Source organism: Dendropsophus ebraccatus, chromosome 7 (genome assembly GCF_027789765.1).
Source record: "Dendropsophus ebraccatus isolate aDenEbr1 chromosome 7, aDenEbr1.pat, whole genome shotgun sequence".
NCBI classification, from domain to species: Eukaryota; Metazoa; Chordata; class Amphibia; order Anura; family Hylidae; genus Dendropsophus; species Dendropsophus ebraccatus.
The window spans coordinates 89,206,327-89,225,908 of NC_091460.1; the positions used below are offsets into that span (position 1 = coordinate 89,206,327).

Below are 19,582 nucleotides of genomic sequence, written 5' to 3' on the forward strand. Positions count from 1 at the left end.
GCTGTACTACAATAATAAAAAGTAATGTGAACACTTATCACCTAAATCAAGTAGCCAAAGAGAAAAGAGAAAAAACAAAAATACGGACAGACAATATTTAAGTAGAAAGTAAGGAGAGAGATAGGGTGAATAGGGAGGGGTATGTGCAGCTAATTCAGAAATTATGGGAAGACAATTAAACAAAAAATATTCTACCTAGACCGAAGTCACTGGATCTTCTTCAGATTGATTGTAAATTCTTGCTCTTATACTATGTTGGCGTCTCAGAGATACCTCCTAATGTAATACTCAATGTTAGAGTTAAAGCGTAACTGTAATTTCAAGGTCATTTTTTTGAAAACATTAAATATCAACAGTTCAAGCGATTTTAAGAAACTCTGTAATAGGTTTTATAAACCAAAAGAGTTTCCTTCTGGACTGAAAAAGCAATCTCCCAGCCTCCCCCCTCACTTCAGATGAAGAAAGATTTCTGTCTCCATTATGTGGCTATGGAGAGGGGAGGGGCTGAGAGGAGTGACTGAGCACGGAGCAGTCTTGCAAAGCACAACACCCTGCAATCTTCTCTCAGTAAGTTCATAGATAAGCACTGACCTTTCTGACCCCAGAATCCTGCGGTTTAGGTGCCCAGACAGTCTACAAACAGCTGACCTTCATGTCTCCTATTCCTGCTCCCTCATCTCCCTCGGCCCCTCCCCCCTCCATAAGGATAGAATGGAGAGAGCAGAGCCCGTCTTCACTGGCTTCTCTGTAATGAAGACGGGTTTGCCTGATAATGAACAGATAAGAAGTCGGGGGGGGGGGGGAGGCTGGGAGATTGCTTCTTGAGTACAGAAGGAGGCTTTTTGGCTGATAAAACCTATTACAGAGTTTCTTAAAATCGCTTATACTACTGATTTCTGCAATAAAAAAAATATGAAAGTTACGCTTTAAAAGATATGAGTGCAAAGTATTGAAGATTGGTTCCAACATGTGTCTACTGCAGGTATGAAGGAGGCCTAGTGAAACCTTTGAAGTTAGCGAATAAAATATTATATGTTCGTCCTTGTCTGTATATAAGATAGTCTTAAGTCAGATGTAAGCTTTCTAATTTCAAAACTACCGTCTTTTGTTTCATGGAGGTGTCTTGAGGCATAGATTTGGAACCGCTGCACAAGAAAGAGGAGGGATAGGACACAAAAGGATAGAAAGAAAGAACCAAAAAAGCGTACCAAGTACGCAGAGGGACTAAGTGTGACAATAGTCTTAAGTAACTTCTAGGAATGTGGGTTGAAGCGCTGGTGAAATTTCAGAATATTAGTAACATGGTGGTTTAACTGATATGCTTCAGTCGTTGTGGCCTATGTTAGCACGGACATCTCATTATTGGGGATTATTATTGAGTTGCCTTAATCGAGGCCCCTAATCTGTGTGAAGTAAGAGTAAGGCTTTCGAGATGAGGGGAATAGCTTATGTGGAGTTAGCCTCCTGTCACAAATAGTATATTATGGTACTCAAAGTGTTGTGCAAAGAAGGGTAACGTGGGTCACTTGTATGATGTCTGGTGTGTAGAAGGCCCATTTATATATTCCTGTTACGAAGGGTGCAGATGTATTTCCTTTCTTGTGGGAAATTGTCTTATGGAGGCGGGTTTTGTATACCTCCTATATGTATAAGTATTTGGCTCTCCACCCTCGTCTATACTAATATAAATCCGTAAAGTTGTGATGTGGTTATCCTGTTGGAGGTAAAACTTGCATAGTCAGAGAGTATCCTAATTCTATATGGTATACAAATTATAGGAAAGATCAAAGCTGTAATACTGTATAAAGTGTAGATAAAAATAGAAACTTATATCCTAAATGTGAACTTATCACTGTAGTATGTAAAACACTATGTATCTGGTTTGTATTCTTGAGGCAGATAAACCGCCTATGTGTTGGTTAGTTGTGGAATATACTGTACCTTAACTGAAAACACATAAAAACAACAACAAAAAATTTTTGGGAATTAACTAAAGGAGTCACTATAAATTTTCCAAAGATCTATAGCTAAATCGTTCTGTGGGATTTCTAGAAATATCAGGAGCAAAGAAGCATATATATACTTGCATATAGAATAAAACACGACGATCGTAACCAGGTATAAAACAGCTACTTAGTAGAAGAGAAAAGACAGGTTATGCATACAGGACCATATTCATATAAAGAAGTGTCTCTTATGGAGGTTTTTGTGACGTTCTGTTTTAGGGGGTCTTCTTCGTCCTCTGAGGTAGAGATGCTGGAGCATGAACATCACTTGTGCTGGAGGAGGTTCTAGATCGGTCTTGGGTGATGTAATCCGGAGGAGGCAGAACCATGTTTCGATGTAGGTCACACCACACAGGAAGGTATAGGTTCTGTAAGCCTAATGTAGTCAGAAAGCCAGGTAAATCATTAGGATCCCGTAGAGTCTCTGTTCCTCCTGGGTGTCTTACAGAGAGAGAGAAGGGGAAGCCCCATTTATATTGGAATTTACGTTTCTGTAGCTTCTATGTCAGGGGTCTGAGAGTGGCTCTCTGTCTCAAAGTCAAAAGGGAAAGGTCAGTGTATACTTGAATTTTACTGCCATTGAAGTCAATATCCTTTAGGGACCTGGCTCTTCCCATAATTTCCTCTTTCAAGGTATAATAAAGTACTCTACATATCACGTCCCTAGGTCTTCTTGGGTCTCCTCCTTTCAGTTTTAAGGCTCTGTGACCTCTTTCAAGTTCGATATGAGCTTCTAGGGGCCTATCCAGGATTCTATTAAAGATTAAAGATAACACCCATGTAGTTCATTAGATTTTACTTCTTCTAGTAGGCCTCTCATTCTAACATTGTTTCTTCTATTACTATTCTCGATATCGTCTAATCTTAGAGTAAACTTGAAGAGATTGGGTTGTATAGATCAGGTCTTTTATTTGAGCCTCTTTTCCCCAGAGTTTCTGACATTTTTTCTAATGAGGTAACTTTATTTTGGACCAGCGTGAGGTCTTTCCGCCATAGGGACTTCAAATCAGTAGCTAAGTTGTTGAGGTCCTGTTTTTTTGGGATCAGAGATAAAAGTGCTTGGAGTTTTGGGTGACCTTGTAACGCGTTAATTGCACTTTCAGTAGAGTGTGTTTGCTCAGGTTCTATAGGTGATGGTTTATGGATGGCCCAGTGAGAGTAAGAGGATGAGGATTCGTCTGATGAACAGTTGACATGGGAGTAAAAGGATTTATTCATGTCGCGTTTTCTGGGGGTTTGCAGGAGTTTCTTTTTATTAGTTGGCCGTTCATCATAATCGGAATCAATTGGTGTGGTTGATACCTCAGAATCGCCTGACTCCTGTGATTGCCTTTTGTGTTGTGCAGGTCTGGCATGAGTGTGTAATTGCAAGCTCTCTGTTTTACAAGATGCACTGTTCGTGTTGAAAATAGAGTCAGTCCCCTCCGTATTATCATTATATGTGATGGTGATCAAGTGTTTTTGTTTAACATAGTCCTTTGGAGCCAACTTAGAGGAGATATCAGTTACTACAGCTGCTGCTCCTTTGTCTCGGTAGGCTGCTACGCTGTCTGCCCCAATCAAGATGGCCGCCGAGCCTGTATTATGTGTGACAGGCTCATTGTGGAATCCCTGTGGGCTATGTATAGTTGGTGGGGTGCCTGGAGGGGAACGGGACCTCTCCGTGTCCCTACTCACAAGTGTCGGTATCTGCAGTGATCTGGAGGCTAAAATAGGGCCGCTTGCGAGAGCTGCAATGAGGGCTGCGTTGTCCAAGATGGCCGTGGCTTCACTATGTGCTGGGTCGCGGCTGCTCCCCTACTCCCCTCGCTCTTCTTCTGCTTCGCGGATTCTTTCAGTGCAGCAGTGCGTTCCTGGCACTCTCCTCTTTCTTCTCCTTCTTGTTCTGTCTCTGGGAGCCCGACATAGTTGCAGATATCTCCAAAGAAGCGATGGCTGGTGACGGAGCACCCCCTATTTTTCAACATTTTATTGGGATCCAGCTTTGTCTGCTAAGTTAAGCTGACTGATGTAAATCTTAAAAGTCTAAACATATAGGGGGAATTTATCATTGCGTTTGCACAATTTTTGGGGGCTACTAAGGAGATTTTGTGCACTTCATAAAAATCTGTGCAAGATAATTAAGGGTTCCCTCAGTTCCCACTGCTTGGGCCTTTTTTCAATGTTTGCACTGGGAGGGGGCAAGGTTTTCTATTAACTACATTTTTCATTAGATTTATCATGTGCAAATTTTCAGTTTTTGCGCAAAGTCCTACCCTAGCACAGCTTTTTAGCCAAGCTGTTTTAGGATGGGTTCACACTGAGTTTTTGCAGCCCGGCAACGCCAGGTATAGATTTGGCCCAAGGGCAGACGTTATTGGTGACGGGGGAGGCTCTGATGGGGCTTGTTCGGCCGGAATATGCTGCTACAAGGCGGCAGACAACTGCTGTAACTGCTGGGATTGCTGCTATATCTGCTGATACTGCTTGGCGACCACTGTGGTGGTCTCGCAAACGTCAGGCACCTTGCCGGGACCCATTGTTGGACTGGAGTCGTGGATCCGCTGCACCACTAGCGATGATATAAGGAGCAGGGAGCAGGAACCACAGGCACGAATCATGGTCATGAATCATGCTGGGAGAGCTGGGACCACACACTAGGAAGCAGGCATAGGCTCCCACCCTAGGGTCAGAGCAGAGCAAGGATTTATAGGGAGATGTTTAGTGCACTAGACCAGCACTAGACCAGTTAGGGATGCACTGTTCCTTTAAACCTGAGACAGCATGTGCAACCTAAGAGGCCCTGAGCATGGGTCACTGCTGCACTCTTAACATACGGTCTTCTTTATTAAACCTAAGTACATAAATCTCACTGAGTGCAACCACTAGTCCACTGTCACTATTAAGGGCTCTCAGCAGGGGCCCTTAACACCCCCCCCCCCCCCCCCCCGGCACTGAGACGCCATAATAATGATGTCTCATAATTTTCTCCACAAAGGGGCCCGCTGAGACTCTGTCGCCCAAAGATCCACAAAAACCTGGAGCCGGCCTTACTTTAACCTGTAGTTGGCGCAGTGATTATTCTATACAAAAATATTTAATAGATTCCCTATAATGTCCATAGTAAAATAGTGCAATCTAAATTAACAGCATTCTTGTTTTTGTTTAGTTTTTGCAAATTTGACACATTAAACCATAGCTGAAAGGTTCTCTATGAAACAAAGGTGTATAAATAACTATGTAAGGGATTATTTTATTCTCACCCTGACAGAGTTCAAGAATTCATCAAAGTTGATGGTTCCATCCTGATTTCTGTCAAATCGCTCAAAAATCTCATTGACTTCTTCTGGTTGGAGAGACAGACCATAGTTTTGCAGTCCTTTGGTGAATTCCTCCAAATCCAAACAATTACTGCGATTATCATCCATGATACGGAAAGCTCTGGATTTTGTTAAAAAAAAGGTGGTTACAAGTGGGAATAAATCATGGGAATAAATCATGATGAAATTTTCAGACTCGGTTCACACTGTTCATGTAACATATCCACAGTTGATCACATTTTCTGTACTTAAAATGAAATATAACTATAGAACAGACTAACTACGAAAACACAGTGTGAATCTAGCCTGACAAGTATATAAACATAGAAACTTAAAGCGATATTCTGCCAATCCTCTCCCCCAAAAATCTTCAAAACCCTTCCACTTACCACTCCTCACTCCCCCACTGTCATTTTGACATGGCTTCTGCATTTTTGCATTGCTCTGTTCTCCAGTTGCAAACTATTTTAAATGCTGCTCCGTTTTCTAGATGGTGTCCCCCAGGAAACTACATTTCCCTGCATATTTTGCATAGCTGCTGATCTCTCTATCCTCGCTCAGAGACAGAGGACAGGTGACCTCTCTCTCTCTGTATTTCTGGTACATATGAGACAGGCAAGTCGACAAACCACTATAAGTGACAGATGCAGTGGGAAATCTTACTTCAGGGGGTAATAACTGTCGCGATGGAGGCTCCATGAGCTGTGTCTACAGCCTCACTCCCAATGTGTGTAAGGGCCCTATTCCACAGTAACGATAATCGGCCGAATCGGCCCCATTTGGCCCGATTCGGCCGATTATCGTTCGGTGGAATAGAGAGAACGATCAGCCGATGATCGTGTCATTGGCTGATCGTTCATTTAGGGCCAGACCTAAAATCATCGTTCCCCCACCGTGCATCGCTACGGTTGAATAGCGGTGCGCTGCGGGCGACCGACAATTTGACAAGCAGCAGCATCATACATTCCCTGCAGGTCTTCTTCTCCGCTCTGTCTTCGTCCCCGGGTCCCGCACGCTCTATCTTCAGAATGGCCTGTCAGCTGACGGAGCGCTCAGCCAATCACAGGCCGGGACCGACGCGGCCTGTGATTGGCTGAGTGGCCTGTCAGCTGACAGGCCATTCTGAAGATAGAGCGTGCGGGACCCGGGGACGAAGACAGAGCAGGGAAGAAGACCTGCAGGTAATGTATGATGCTGCAAGGGCTGCAAGGACATCGGTAACGATGTCCTTGCAGCCCTCGCTCAATGATCATCGGGCCGTGGAATAGGCCCAGTAAACGAGCAGTAAACGAGCAGCAGATCGGCGCTCATTTACATAGTTGATCGGGCCCTCCTCGGCCCGTGGAATAGGGCCCTAAGTCAGTACTACTGCTTGTATATGCTCTGAGCTGAAGGGCCTGTATTCTGCACTCCCACCACTGTCTTTGTCACTTGTGCACTACCTAGCACAGCTCAAGAAGATTTTCTACAGGGGTTAACTGTGAACATGTGTTTCCACATGATGTATTCTACTGTGTGCCACTTCCACTTCCTGAACTGTGTAAACCACACTTGTCCCGTCTCTATTTCTTGGCTTATCAGAGGCTAGAGTGTACTGGTTTTTAATATACTCCTGCCCAATCAGAGGGCCCCCTAAAAGGGCAACTCCAGTGCCTGTAAAAAAAAAAAACAACGGCAAATACCATTTTTATTTTTATACTTACCCTCACTCCTGGGTCCACCTTTGTGCGAGCTTCCTGTCGTTTGTGGGTTCCTGGAGCTCCGTTAGTCAGCGTATTTTTTTCTACATCTTCAGCCAGGAGCGTCAGATGACTGAAAGCTTATTCAGCCAATTGGACCTGGGCAAGCTGAGAGTCATCTTACAAAATATCAGAGAGGGTCTGGCCTAACTTCCGGGAGGGTGGGGGGTTGCAGGGGACACATTACAAAGTTATGCAGATGCACAGAGAGAGATGGACGACACTTACCACTTAATGAATTGGTAATTTATTTGTGTCACACACAGCACCAATAGCAAATAACAGGGGACATGGTTACAGGGCAGCTCCACAGACAATGGCCGTTTCACGCGCGTGCGCTTCCTCTGGCCTATTGGAACATCATGATGTACACACGTACAGGTCATATACTCAAATCACAACACATTGCAACAAAGTCACATACAAAAAGAATAAAGAATTCCTAAAGTAACCGTACACCGATTGTGTTAGTGCATTCATAAATCATAGGAATGAATAACAAGTACTGGCCATGTAAATCATCATCATTGGTTATTAAGCCCAAGTGGGCAGAGCACATCAGTTCGTAAAATCCACTGGGACTCCTGTTGAAGCAGCATACGCTGCTGATCGCCTCCCAGTCTAGGCAAGTTCATGACCTCAAGTCCTGCAAAGCGTAAGACTCCGGGATCACCGTTATGTGTTTGTCTTACATGGTCGATCAGCCTTGGGGAGCCAATTCCCGTTTCTTTAGACTTGCAATGTTCTCTGAATCTTATGTTAAGTTACGAATCATCTTGCCCACATAGTAACGTCCACACAGGCACATTACCACATACACAACATACTTTGCTTTGCAAGTAATACAATGTCTGATTTCACCACCCAATCATAACAAACTAACACAGGCATTCTGCAAAAATGGCACTGGCCACATTTATTATTGCCTTTGGGAAGCATCATTCTAGCTCTATGGTAGGTTTATTTGTGGCTATATAAGTCAATATTGGATCTGCCTCAATCATGTGCCAATGCTTTAAGATTTTCATCCATGGTTGTACGTTGAAAAGAAAAATTAAACCTCTTTTATAAGCTGGGCCTTTTTTTTTTTTTATTGACGCCAGATATTTCTACCTTTTGTTGTGCTTCCCTCAAAAGTGGTGTAGGATACCCATGCTCCTGCAAGTGACATGTAAGTTCTTGTGCCTGTAATAGAAAAGTGTCATGTTTACTGTTGTTTCTTTTTAGTCACCTATACTGACTATATGGGAGAAATCTCTTCACATGATCTGGGTAGAAACTGCTATTATGGAGGAGGGCATTAAAGGACAACTTCCATGCTGATTAAAAAAAAAAAAACAATCAATCATAAACATAGTTTTCACACTTACCATCCCTCCTGAGTCTGTCTCTGTTTGAATTTCCCACTGCTTGCAGGTCCCTGAAACTTCAGTTGCTGTATTTATTTCCTTTTTACTTCCTGGTTTGGGCTGTCCCAAGATGCACTTTGTCTACTGTGATGTCTGTGCCCAACCTCCCCACCCCTTCCCCAACAAACACACACACACACACACACACACACAGTGAAACCTGACAGCTATTAGCTCAGGGCTGCAGGGCTGAGGGAGAGAGGAGGGGGGAGACAGGCAGCACTGGGCACTGGGAGGGAGGGGGAGGAGTAGGGTCCCTGTAACTGTTGGGGAAAGAGAAGGAGATTCATTCAATGACTCTGTAGAACTGTTAGATGGCTTACAGCTTGCTCAGCCAATCAGAGCTAAGCAAAATGAGTAATCTGACAAGGGAGGCTGGCCTAACAGGGATTATACCAGCCTCCCTCTTAATGACATCATTGTCACAAAATGGCTGCCACAGAGTAGCCTGGTGACAACAGTCATCAGATATGAATGAGTTTACTTCACTTGCTGGTTGAGGGTTAAGGGGGGAAAAGATAGGGAAAGGGGGGCAGATAGGTGATTGAAGCATATTACAAAGTTATATAACTTTGTAACGTGTTTCAGTTACTGGGAAAAAGCTTTTCACGGGAGTTGTCCTTTAACCCCTTAACGACATCGGGCGTAAACTTACGCCCTGGCGCCCTGGTACTTAGCGCATCAGGGCGTAAATTTACGCCCGATGTTTCCCCGATCGCTGCGTGTTCACACACAGCGGTCGGGGAAGATGGCCTGCTATAAATCATAGCAGGCCATCATAGCTTCTCGGCACGGGGGGTGGTTAACACCCCCCGTGCTTACGATCGCTGCTGTAGGCTGATCAATTCAGATCAGCCAATAGCGGCGATCGGAACCTTTCCGGGTCATCGGTGACCCGATGACCCGGAAAAAAATGGCGGTCGGTGCTGTCCGAGGACGGCACCGACCGCCATTACTGTAAAAAGTAATGTTGATCGCCGTGCCACCGGCCCGATCGCTGTGAACGGCCGGCCGTTCACGGCGATCGGGCCGGTGGCACGGCGATCAGAGTCCCACAAAATAGTAAATACCTGCCCTGGACCCCTCAGCTAGGTAGCCGAGGGGTCCAGAGCAGGGATTTGTACATTACTCACCTGTCCCGGGCTCCTGATCGGCGGCTTCCGGGTTCGCGGCGTCCTCCGTCATTCCGTTCGGTCTTCGGGTCTTTCCGGCGGTCCTCGTCGTCTTCTTTCGGCTATTTTCGGCTCCAGCCTCGTCATTTTCCGGATTTTGCGCTCTGCTGCCCCCTAGCGGCTGATATGTGTAATACACTTATCAGCAGCTACAGGGATATTCAGAATATAGAAAAAGTGTTTTTTTTTTTTCCCAATTTTTTTTTTTCTATTTTCCGCACCCTATCGCCGCTGAGTGTTGATTAGCATCGCACGAAAGTGCGCTGCTAATCAGCAACTCCTCCTTTTTGGCGTAGGGTGTTTTTTTTTCTATATTCTACTGCCACGGTCTGCTTATAAGTGCCGCACATAAGTGCGGCATTTATCAGCAACTCCTTTGTTGGCGTAGATTTTTTTTATACTTACTGTAAAAAAAACACGTAAAAAACACTACATTACACCACACTACATTGAATAAAGTTTGACACTACACTACTACATACCCCATATACTAGTCCCCATATAAAGATGGCCCCCAGGGTGTTTTCGGTGTCAGAGGGATACGTTATTATTGCCTCCGACACCGAAACAGCCAGTGAGGATGAATGGGGGGGATCGTTCTTTCCTCCATTCATCCTCATCATCCAGTGACGTGTCTGGGGGTAGCGTAGCGTACGCTGCCCCCCAGACACGTCTTTTCCGCCAGTACCGTCCCAATAAGAGATGACGGTATGGTGTGAAATTCTACAAACTCTGTGAGAGTACCTTTGGGTACACTTACAGATTTAGGCTGGATTCACACGCTGTAACTGTGCGGCTGTATTTTTTATGCGGCTGTAAATGTGCGGGTGAAACTACTGCCGTGGGAAAAAATAGACATGCGGCTGAAAACATACGGTCATTTACTTGGAAATCTGGTTCAACTAAAAATAACAAATAAAATGTTAAGAAAGTGATGCAAACACCTCTGGATGCATCTGGGAAAGCAGGGAACACAGTTTACATGAATCGCTATTACCGGGGTTTGCGATCCTCTGCACTATAGCCGATGTCTCTCATGGTTAATATATTGAATTAATAAAACACATTTTCTGTCTAATAAAGTCCCTTTTATTGTTCAATAATTAAATGTAAACGATTCCATCATTTTGCAATTAAATATACTGTTAAAATAAATATATATATAAATAAATGTATATTTATATATATATTTATTTTTGACAGTATATTGAATTGCACAATGATGGATTCGTTAGAATTAAATTATTGAACAAAGAAACTGTATTTATTTAAACGAAAATGTGTTTTCTTAATTAAATATTAATTAGTACAGGAAGCTCTATAAGCCGGTAATTCATATTCCCGGCAATAGAGCATTCTGTACTAATCATCACTTTACTTTACTCAAAACATCAAATGTTTCTTCTAATTATGTTGTGACAATAACATTATTAGAAGAAACATTTAGAATTATATGTGCGCTCAGCTGATTGGCTGTTCGGCTGAGCGCACATATAATGAGCCGGTCCGCAGTACAGTGACTTCATTGTGCTGCGGACCAGCGAAGAGACAACATCGGGGTGAGTATAGAGCTCTCCCCACCCCCTCCCCGGCACTGCACCCCTCCCAGCAAGGAAGGGGGGTCAGTTAACCCCTTCCTTGCTGGGATGGGTGCAGTCTGACATCAGTCTGGCCCCCCGGGGGTTAAGGGGGATGCAATACATCCTCCCTTAACCCCTTGGGGGTCAGACTGTAAGCAGCGATCTGTAAAGATGCTGCATACTGTAAGGAGCACAACACCGCTCACAATGATGGGTGTTGTGCTCCTGTTTGTGTTTTTTTTTGTGTGTTTCTCCCTTTTTGTTTTTCAGATATCGGTATCCTGGGGATTACGTCGGATTCCATGGACTACGTCGATGACCAGCGTTTGTTCTTTGAATTTTTTAAATAAAATGGTCAATGAGGGGTGTGGGGGTGTTTTTATTTGAATAAAAAAAATTTTAAACTTGTGTCTTGTCTTTATTTCTTTACTTTTTAGACTTAGTAGTGGAAGCCGTCTAATAGACGGAATCCATTACTAAGTTGGGGCCTAGTGTTAGCCGGTATAAAATGGCTAACACTAACCCCCTATTATTACCCCAGTACCCAATGCCACCAGGGGTACTGGGAAGAGCCGGGTGCCAGTGGTCCCGGAGCGTCAAAATTGGCGCTCCTGGACTGGGCGGCAGCAGGCTGGTAATATTTAGGCTGGGGAGGGCCTAAACCAATGGCTCTTCCCACCCTGGTGTTACCAGGCTGCTGTCGTTTGGTTTTTAACCCGGCTGGTTATAAAAATAGGGGGGACCCTATGCGGTTTTTTTTTTTAAATAAATAAATAATTAAAAAAAACGCATAGGGTCCCCCCTATTTTTATAACCAGCCGGGTTAAAAACCAAACCGCCTGTCAATCCACGGCCGCATGTCCAGCCGCAAACAATGGTCTTGTTCATTTTTTACGGGTCCGTTTACGATAGGGCCGTAGATTCAGAGATAGTGTGCACTGTGCAGCCGCATATCCTATACTTCCCAGCATACACACGAACCATCAAAAATACCGCCGCACAATTACAGCCGCACATACAGCCGCACTCTTACAACGTGTGAACCGAGCCTTAGGGTACATGCACACTGCGGAATGGCGAAGGATAACCCTTTGTGCATTCCGCAGCTGGCACCCGCCGGCGGACTGATGGAGGCGCGCGTCTCCATCCGTGTCATAGACTCCATGTTATGCACGGGCGGATTCCGTCGTCCATCCAAAGAATGAACACGTTGGACGGAGAGCGGAATCCGCCCGTGCATAGAATGGAGTCTATGACACGGACGGAGACGTGCGCCTGCATCAGTCCGCCGGCGGGTGCCAACTGCGGAATGCACGAAGGGTTATCTGTCGCGATTCCGCAGTATGCATGTACCCTTAGAGTGTATGTAGGAAGGAACACCCGAATCCAGCCCCAGATGCCCCCTCCCCTCCCATCCTCGGAACAAGTGGGAAGATCGTCCGGGAACTGATCTTCCCACTGCTGGATAAAGGTTACCACCTGTACGGGATAACATTTATACCAGCACCCCCTCTTCCGGTCCCTCGCTGCCCGAGCTACTGTAGCTTGCGGCACGATCCGAACATATCAGAAGTAGTAATAGCGCCCTAATATTTAGCAGCCATGGAGCGGACCCAGCGCTTCTGGATATGAGGGACCCCGTATCGCACCAGGACAACATTTTCCAGGTGACGTCCCCCACACTGGAGAACAGGAGACCCCAGAAGAAGTGCAGAGTGTGGCGTAACAGGGGGATCAGGAAGGACACCATTTCCAGTGTGACGCCTGTCCTGATCACCCCGGCCTCTGCATATTGGATCGCTTCAAGGCGCACCACACGTCACTGGGGTTCTACATTATCTAAATTCTGTCCCTTATTCCTATTTCAGGGGTCACGTTGGTCCGGGGATTATTCTGATCGCCATTATGGAGTCGGGAAGGAATTTTTCCCATTGATGAGGCTACTGTCGTCTGCCTCACGAGGGTTTTTTGCCTTCCTCTGGATCAACACAGGTTGAATTTGATGGACACCTGTCATTTCCAACCTTATAAACTAATAATTGGCCTAATACCCCCAAATAAATTAGAATTGTCCCTTTTTCCCAGCTAAATAGGTATGGCCGCCATTCCCATTAGAGGATGCCATGATGCAATTACAAAGCCTCTGTGCGGCCAGGACAGTAGAAACCCCCCACAAGTGACCCCATTCTGGAAACTACACCCGATAAGGAATCTAACAAGGGGGGCAGCGGGGATATGGCCCCCAAGTGACGGCCACATTTGGGACGTGAAAATGAAAAAAATGGTATTTTTTATTTTCTCGGCACATGTTCTACGTAAGTGCCTGTCACCAGTGGGGTCCATATGCTCACTGCACCCCTTGTTAGATTCCTTATGGGGTGTAGTTTCCAGAATGGGGTCACTTGTCGGGGGTATCTACTGACCTGGCAGCACAGGAGCTTTGTAATTGCGACATGGCCTCCATCCTCCATTCCAGCCTCTAAATGGCGCTCTGTCCCTTTGGTGGCTTGCCCTGTGCCCATATGGCACATTATGCCCACATGTGGGGTATTTTCGTAATCAGGGGAAACTACCCTACACGTATTGTGTTAATTTTCTTTTTTAACCCCTTGTGGAAATGGAAAAAATCAAGGCTAGACCAACATTTAGTGTAATTTTTGTAAAATTTTTACTCTAAATCATTAATCTTGTCATGATTTTTTCATTTTCACAAGGGGCTAAAAGATAAAAAAAAAACACTAAATGTGTAGAGCAATTTCCCCTGAGTACGGAAATACCCCACTTGTGTACATAAAGCGCCATTCGGGTGCAGGGTAAGCCTCCGAAGGGAAGGAGCGCCATTTCGTTTTTGAAGGCTGGATTTGGATGGAATGGATTTTAAGGGGCCATGTTGCATTCAAAAGGCCTCTGTGTTGCCAAGACAGTTGAACCCCCCCACAAGTGACCCCATTATGGAAACTACACCCCTCAAGGAATGTAACAAGGGGTGTAGTGAGCATATGGACCCCACTGGTGACGGGCACAAATGTGGAACAATGTGGCGTGAAAATGAAATATTACATTTTTTACACTATAATGTTGGTTTAGCCTTGAATTTATCATTTTCACAAGGGGTTAAAAGAGAAAAAAACACACAATATGTGTAGAGCAATTTCCCCCGAGTCCGTAAATACCCCACATGTGGACATAAAGCGCCATGTGGGCACAGGGCAAGCCTCCAAAGGGAAGGAGCGCCATTTGGATTTTGGAGGTTGGATTTGGCTAGAATGGATGATGAACGCCATGTCGCATTTACAGAGCCCTCGTGCTGCCAAAACACTGGAAACCCCCCACAAGTGACCCCATTCTGGAAACTGCACCCCTCAAGGAATCTAACAAGGGGTGCAGTGAGGATATGGACCCCTTGATGACGGGCACAAGTTACGTCACATTGTTCCACATTTGTGCCCGTCACCAGTGGGGTCCATATGCTCACTGTGCCCCTTGTTAGATTCCTTGAGGGGTGTAGTTTCCAGAATGGGGTCACTTGTGGGGGGTTTCCAGTGTCTTGGCAGCACGAGGGCTCTGTAAATGCGACATGGCCCTTGAAATCCTTTCCAGTGAAATTCAGCTTCCAAAAGCCAATTGGCGCTCCTTCCCTTTGGAGGCTCGTCCTGCGCCCCCTTGGCACTTTATCGCCACATGTGGGTTATTTCCGTACTCGGGAGAAACTGCGCTACACATTTTGTGTCTTTTTTTTCCTCTTATCCCTTTAAGAAAATGAAAAATTGAAGGCTAGAACAACGTTTTAGTGTAAAAAATAAATTTTTCTTTTTTCACGCCATATTGTTCGGAAAATCTGTGAAGCACCTGTGGGGTCCAAATGCTCACCGCACCCCTTGTTACATTCCTTGAGGGGTGTAGTTTTCTAAATGGTGTCCCTTTAGGGGTGTTTTTTAGGTTTTGGCACCCCAGAGCCTCTGCCAACCTGAAGTGGTACAGTCAGAAATGACCAAATATAACGGAGGCGTTGAAATTCACTAGGCGCTCCTTTGTATCTGAGGCTTGTGGTTGCGTCAAATAGCGCAATAGGGCCACATATGGGGTATTTCTATAAACTGCAGAAACGGGGCAATAATTATTTGGGTGCATTTATCTGGTAATAGGTTTATAATTATGAAAAATATTGGATTACAATAAAATCTCTGCACAGAAAATTAAAATTTTCAAATTTCTTACACACTTAGCTTTTATTTCTGTGACTCCCCTAAAGGGTTAAAACACTTTATGGATATGCTTTTGCAGAGTGTGGGGGGTGCAGTTTCTGAAATGGGGTGCTTTGTGGGGCTTTCTAACATACAGGCCCCTCAAATGCACTTTAAACCTGAACAGGTCCCTAAAAATATCTGATTTTGAAATTTTACTGAAAATTTGGAAATTTGCTGCTAATGTTTTAAGCTTCCTATTGTCTAAAAAAAATTAAAGATCGTTTAATAAATGCCGCCAACATAAAGTAGACATGTTGCTAATGCTATTTAATATATAATTTATGTGGTATAACCACTTTCTGTATACGCAAAAAAGTTTCAAAGTTGGAAAAATGCAGTTTTTCACATTTTTTCACATTATTTGGGTTTTTTTCATAAAGATTTGTTATGATTATCGACTCCAATTTACCAGAAATGTAAAGTACAATATGTCACGAGAAAACAATCTCAGAATCAGCCGGATAGGTAAAAGCATCCCGAAGTTATTAATGACTAAAGTGACACTGGTCATATTCATAAAATTTGTCTCTGTCATTAAGGCCATTTCAGGCTCTGTCCTTAAGGGGTTAATGGTGGTGGGTTTTCTATTGCCTGAGTGCATAGCATCCCAACCGTCAAAATGACTTTAACATCCAGAAATTCCAAAGCAGTTCCATCCAGATTGTATGTGAACAGTATCCCCATCCCATTATGTGTGTTTAAATAGTCAACAAACTCGTGAAAATTGATATATTGTTTATGTATATATAACATATATGTATATATAATATATACACACAAATATATATAGTTTCTCGAAAAGGGCCAGAAACAAATTTGCATACATAAAAGAGACAGGGGTGCCCATCGAGGTGCGGGTATTTTGTAAGTACCACTCACTATCAAACATAAAGGCATTGTTGTTGTTTTTTTAATTAACTTCAGTGCTTTTACAAACAAAAGATATATAGACATCAAGGTATCCCTGACTGCTGGCATACCTAACAATTGACAATTGTTCTAAAACAGACCCTTTTTCGGTCACAATAGGACAATGTGGAGGGCGGACAAGGGATTTGTGTATTTGTGCCATGCTCTTTTTTTAGGTAAATAGTTTTTTAGCCTGTTTAGCCTTTTTTTTAGGGAAGTTTTTTAGCCTGTGACTCAGTAAGGATGTCATTCTGTACATATTTTTTCAAAAGGGACATTAACTTAGTTTGGATTTTGTTATTAGGACCGAATGATAATTGAGTGTAGGTGACACTATACGTCAACTGCCTATGGGCCTCCTGGATATAGTATTGCTTGGTCATAAAGACAGTATTTCCTTCCTTGTCCGCCCCCTGTATAACTAAATCACTTCTGGATCTCAACGGATGTATGGCTCTAGTTTCTCTGTTAGTAAGATTGGTAGGGGTCTTGGGGTATAAGAGAGATTTCAAGGGGTAATCCAGCACTACAAAAACATGGACACTTTTCCCTCTACTGTTTTCTCCAGTTCAGGTGCAGTTTGCAATTAAGCTCCATTTACTTCAATGGAACTGAGTTTCAAATCCCTATTCAAACTGGAGACAACAGTAGGGGGAAAGTGGCCATGTTTTTGTAGCACTAGATAACCCCTTTAACATCCTTAGTTACTGCCTTAGTGAACAGGTCTAAAGAACTACCGGTTTGAATAGGAGGGCAAAATAGATACTCATGCATACTCAGAGAAGGTGAAACACCCTGAATGGTAAAGGACACAGGACTGGAAACACATACGAGTTTTGATAACAGTGATAGGGAGGTTGTTGGGATGCTATCTTAACTAGTCGGTGATATCCCTGTCGATGGTAATGCTGCTCATGATGTGATCCATCCATTTACAGAAGAGATTAAATCTACCTGGTAGTATAGACCTGTTCACTAAGGCAGCAACTAATGATGTTATATCTCCCTTATACCTGAACCCCCCTACCAATCTTACTGACAGAAAAAGCTAGAGCCTTGAGATCCAGAAGTGACTTTATACAGAGGGCAGACAAGGGACGAAATACTGTCGTTATGATCAAGCAATACTATATCCAGGCGGCCCATAGGCAGTTGAAGGATGGTGTCACCTACACTCAATTGCCAACCAATCCCACTAACAAAATCTAAAATAAGTTGAAGTGTCACTGTCGTTATATCTTTTAAAATCTAAATCAACAGTAAATGTGATATAAAGCAAGTTTGCAATATACATTCATTATTTATTTTATAATGGAAAACATGGCACTTTCTGTTTTCTGACTGAGAAAATAACATGACTAAGAAGGCAGTCAAGTGATTAATGGACACACTGAGCCGTGACTCTCTGTACAGGTCAGACTTCCTGTGTTTAGTATGTTTTTTTTTCAACCAGCACAAGTCAGAAAATCTGCCTTCAGGAGACTGGACCTGGATTTCTTGTAAGTTCAGCTTGGTTTTACAGCATAACAACAACAACAAAAAAAAATAATGAATGTATATTGCAAACTTGCTTTATTTCACATCTACTGTTGATTTAGAATTTGAAAGTTATAACGACAGTGACACTTTAATGTCCCTTTTGAATAAATATGTACAGAGTGGCATCCTCACTGAGTCACAGGCAAAAAAAAAACCTGAATAAGTCCCCCTTAGTCTTTTGAGCCATCTCCTGTCTTTATAGCTGCTGCTATACCCAAGTTACAGGTTTTTCTAAAATCTGATGTATATCCAAGATAGGAAACTACATTTCCCATCATGCATCTCCCTGATTGGTCCGTTTGTATACTCGCCCCCTTAGCTTTTCTTTCCTGCCCACTGCTGTCATTACTATTGCATAGTAATCACAGGACAGTTTTTTTCAACAGATTTTGCATCACATCACCCTAGTATGTATTCTATGTAGCTATGTGCTGCATAAAGGGCATCTGTTTACTGGGGGGAGTGAGGGGTGTAGAGTAGGTTTAGATCTTTGCTTGCTGACTTTGAATGAACACATTCTAGTTCCATCCAGACTCTAGGAACATCCATAACACTTAAAATACACAGAGCTGTGACACAAAGACAAATACATATGCCTGCATTTACTAACAGCATGCAGAAACAGAACTATAACTTTTCATATTACATAGTTGCCAACATTTGAAAAATTTTTCCAAGGACACTTTAGCGTTGACAACAAGAGGCGTGGGTGTGGTCTGTGTCATTGTGGGTGTGGCTTGTCATAAGTCTTTTTTCAGAATTTTACAGTCAGAACAATACAAAAGGAGCATCACACACCCCTGTATCAAGTCCCCTGTATAATATACACCCCACTAACAGGTCCCCTGTATAATATACACCCACTATCAGGTCCCCAGTATATTACACACCCCACTATCAGGTCCCAGTGTAATACACACCCCAATATGAGGCCCTCAGTATTTTATACACCCTACTATCAGGTCCAGGGGCGTAACTAGAAATGGCTGGGCCCCATAGCGAACTTTTGAATGCCCCCCCCCTCCAAACACGCCTATAATATTAATATAATATATTACTTATATACTTACATCCAGCCAGGACAGCAGTGTGTGTGTGTGTGCGCGTTTTCTACAGCCAGGACAGGGGGGGGGTGATATATACAGCCAGGACAGGGGGGATGATATATACAGCCAGGACAGGGGGGGTGATATATACAGCCAGGACAGGGGGGATGATATATACAGCCAGGACAGGGGGGATGATATATACAGCCAGGACAGGGGGGGTGATATATACAGCCAGGACAGGGGGGATGATATATACAGCCAGGACAGGGGGGGATGATATATACAGCCAGGACGGGGGGGGGGTGATATATACAGCCAGGACAGGGGGGATGATATATACAGCCAGGACAGGGGGGATGATCTATACAGCCAGGACAGGGGGGGTATATACAGCCAGGACAGGGGGGGTATATACAGCCAGGACAGGGGGGTATATACAGCCAGGACCTGTGTGTGTTTCCTTCCCCTCCTGTCTGTCCCGACACAACACTGCAGCTGTGGTCACAGATCTCAGGAAGGAGATAATGCTGATCAGGCTGCACAGAGCTCCGTAGCCGGGATACTCACGTCCCTGCTGGTCTCTCCCATCCCCCAAGCTGTCTGATCCCTGAGAGAAGAGGAGGCCGGGTCCTG

General features: G+C 44.0%; 1 protein-coding gene across 1 annotated transcript in view; it reads right to left on the reverse strand.

Annotated features, from left to right (window-relative positions):
- The window catches only part of LOC138796897 (calcyphosin-like protein), a 76,631-nt gene that overhangs the window by 21,399 nt on the left and 35,650 nt on the right, over positions 1 to 19,582 (reverse strand). The window contains exon 3 of the mRNA XM_069976631.1: positions 5,249 to 5,426. Within this exon, the coding sequence (XP_069832732.1) occupies positions 5,249 to 5,426 (178 nt within the window). The remainder of the gene's footprint in view (positions 1 to 5,248; positions 5,427 to 19,582) is intronic.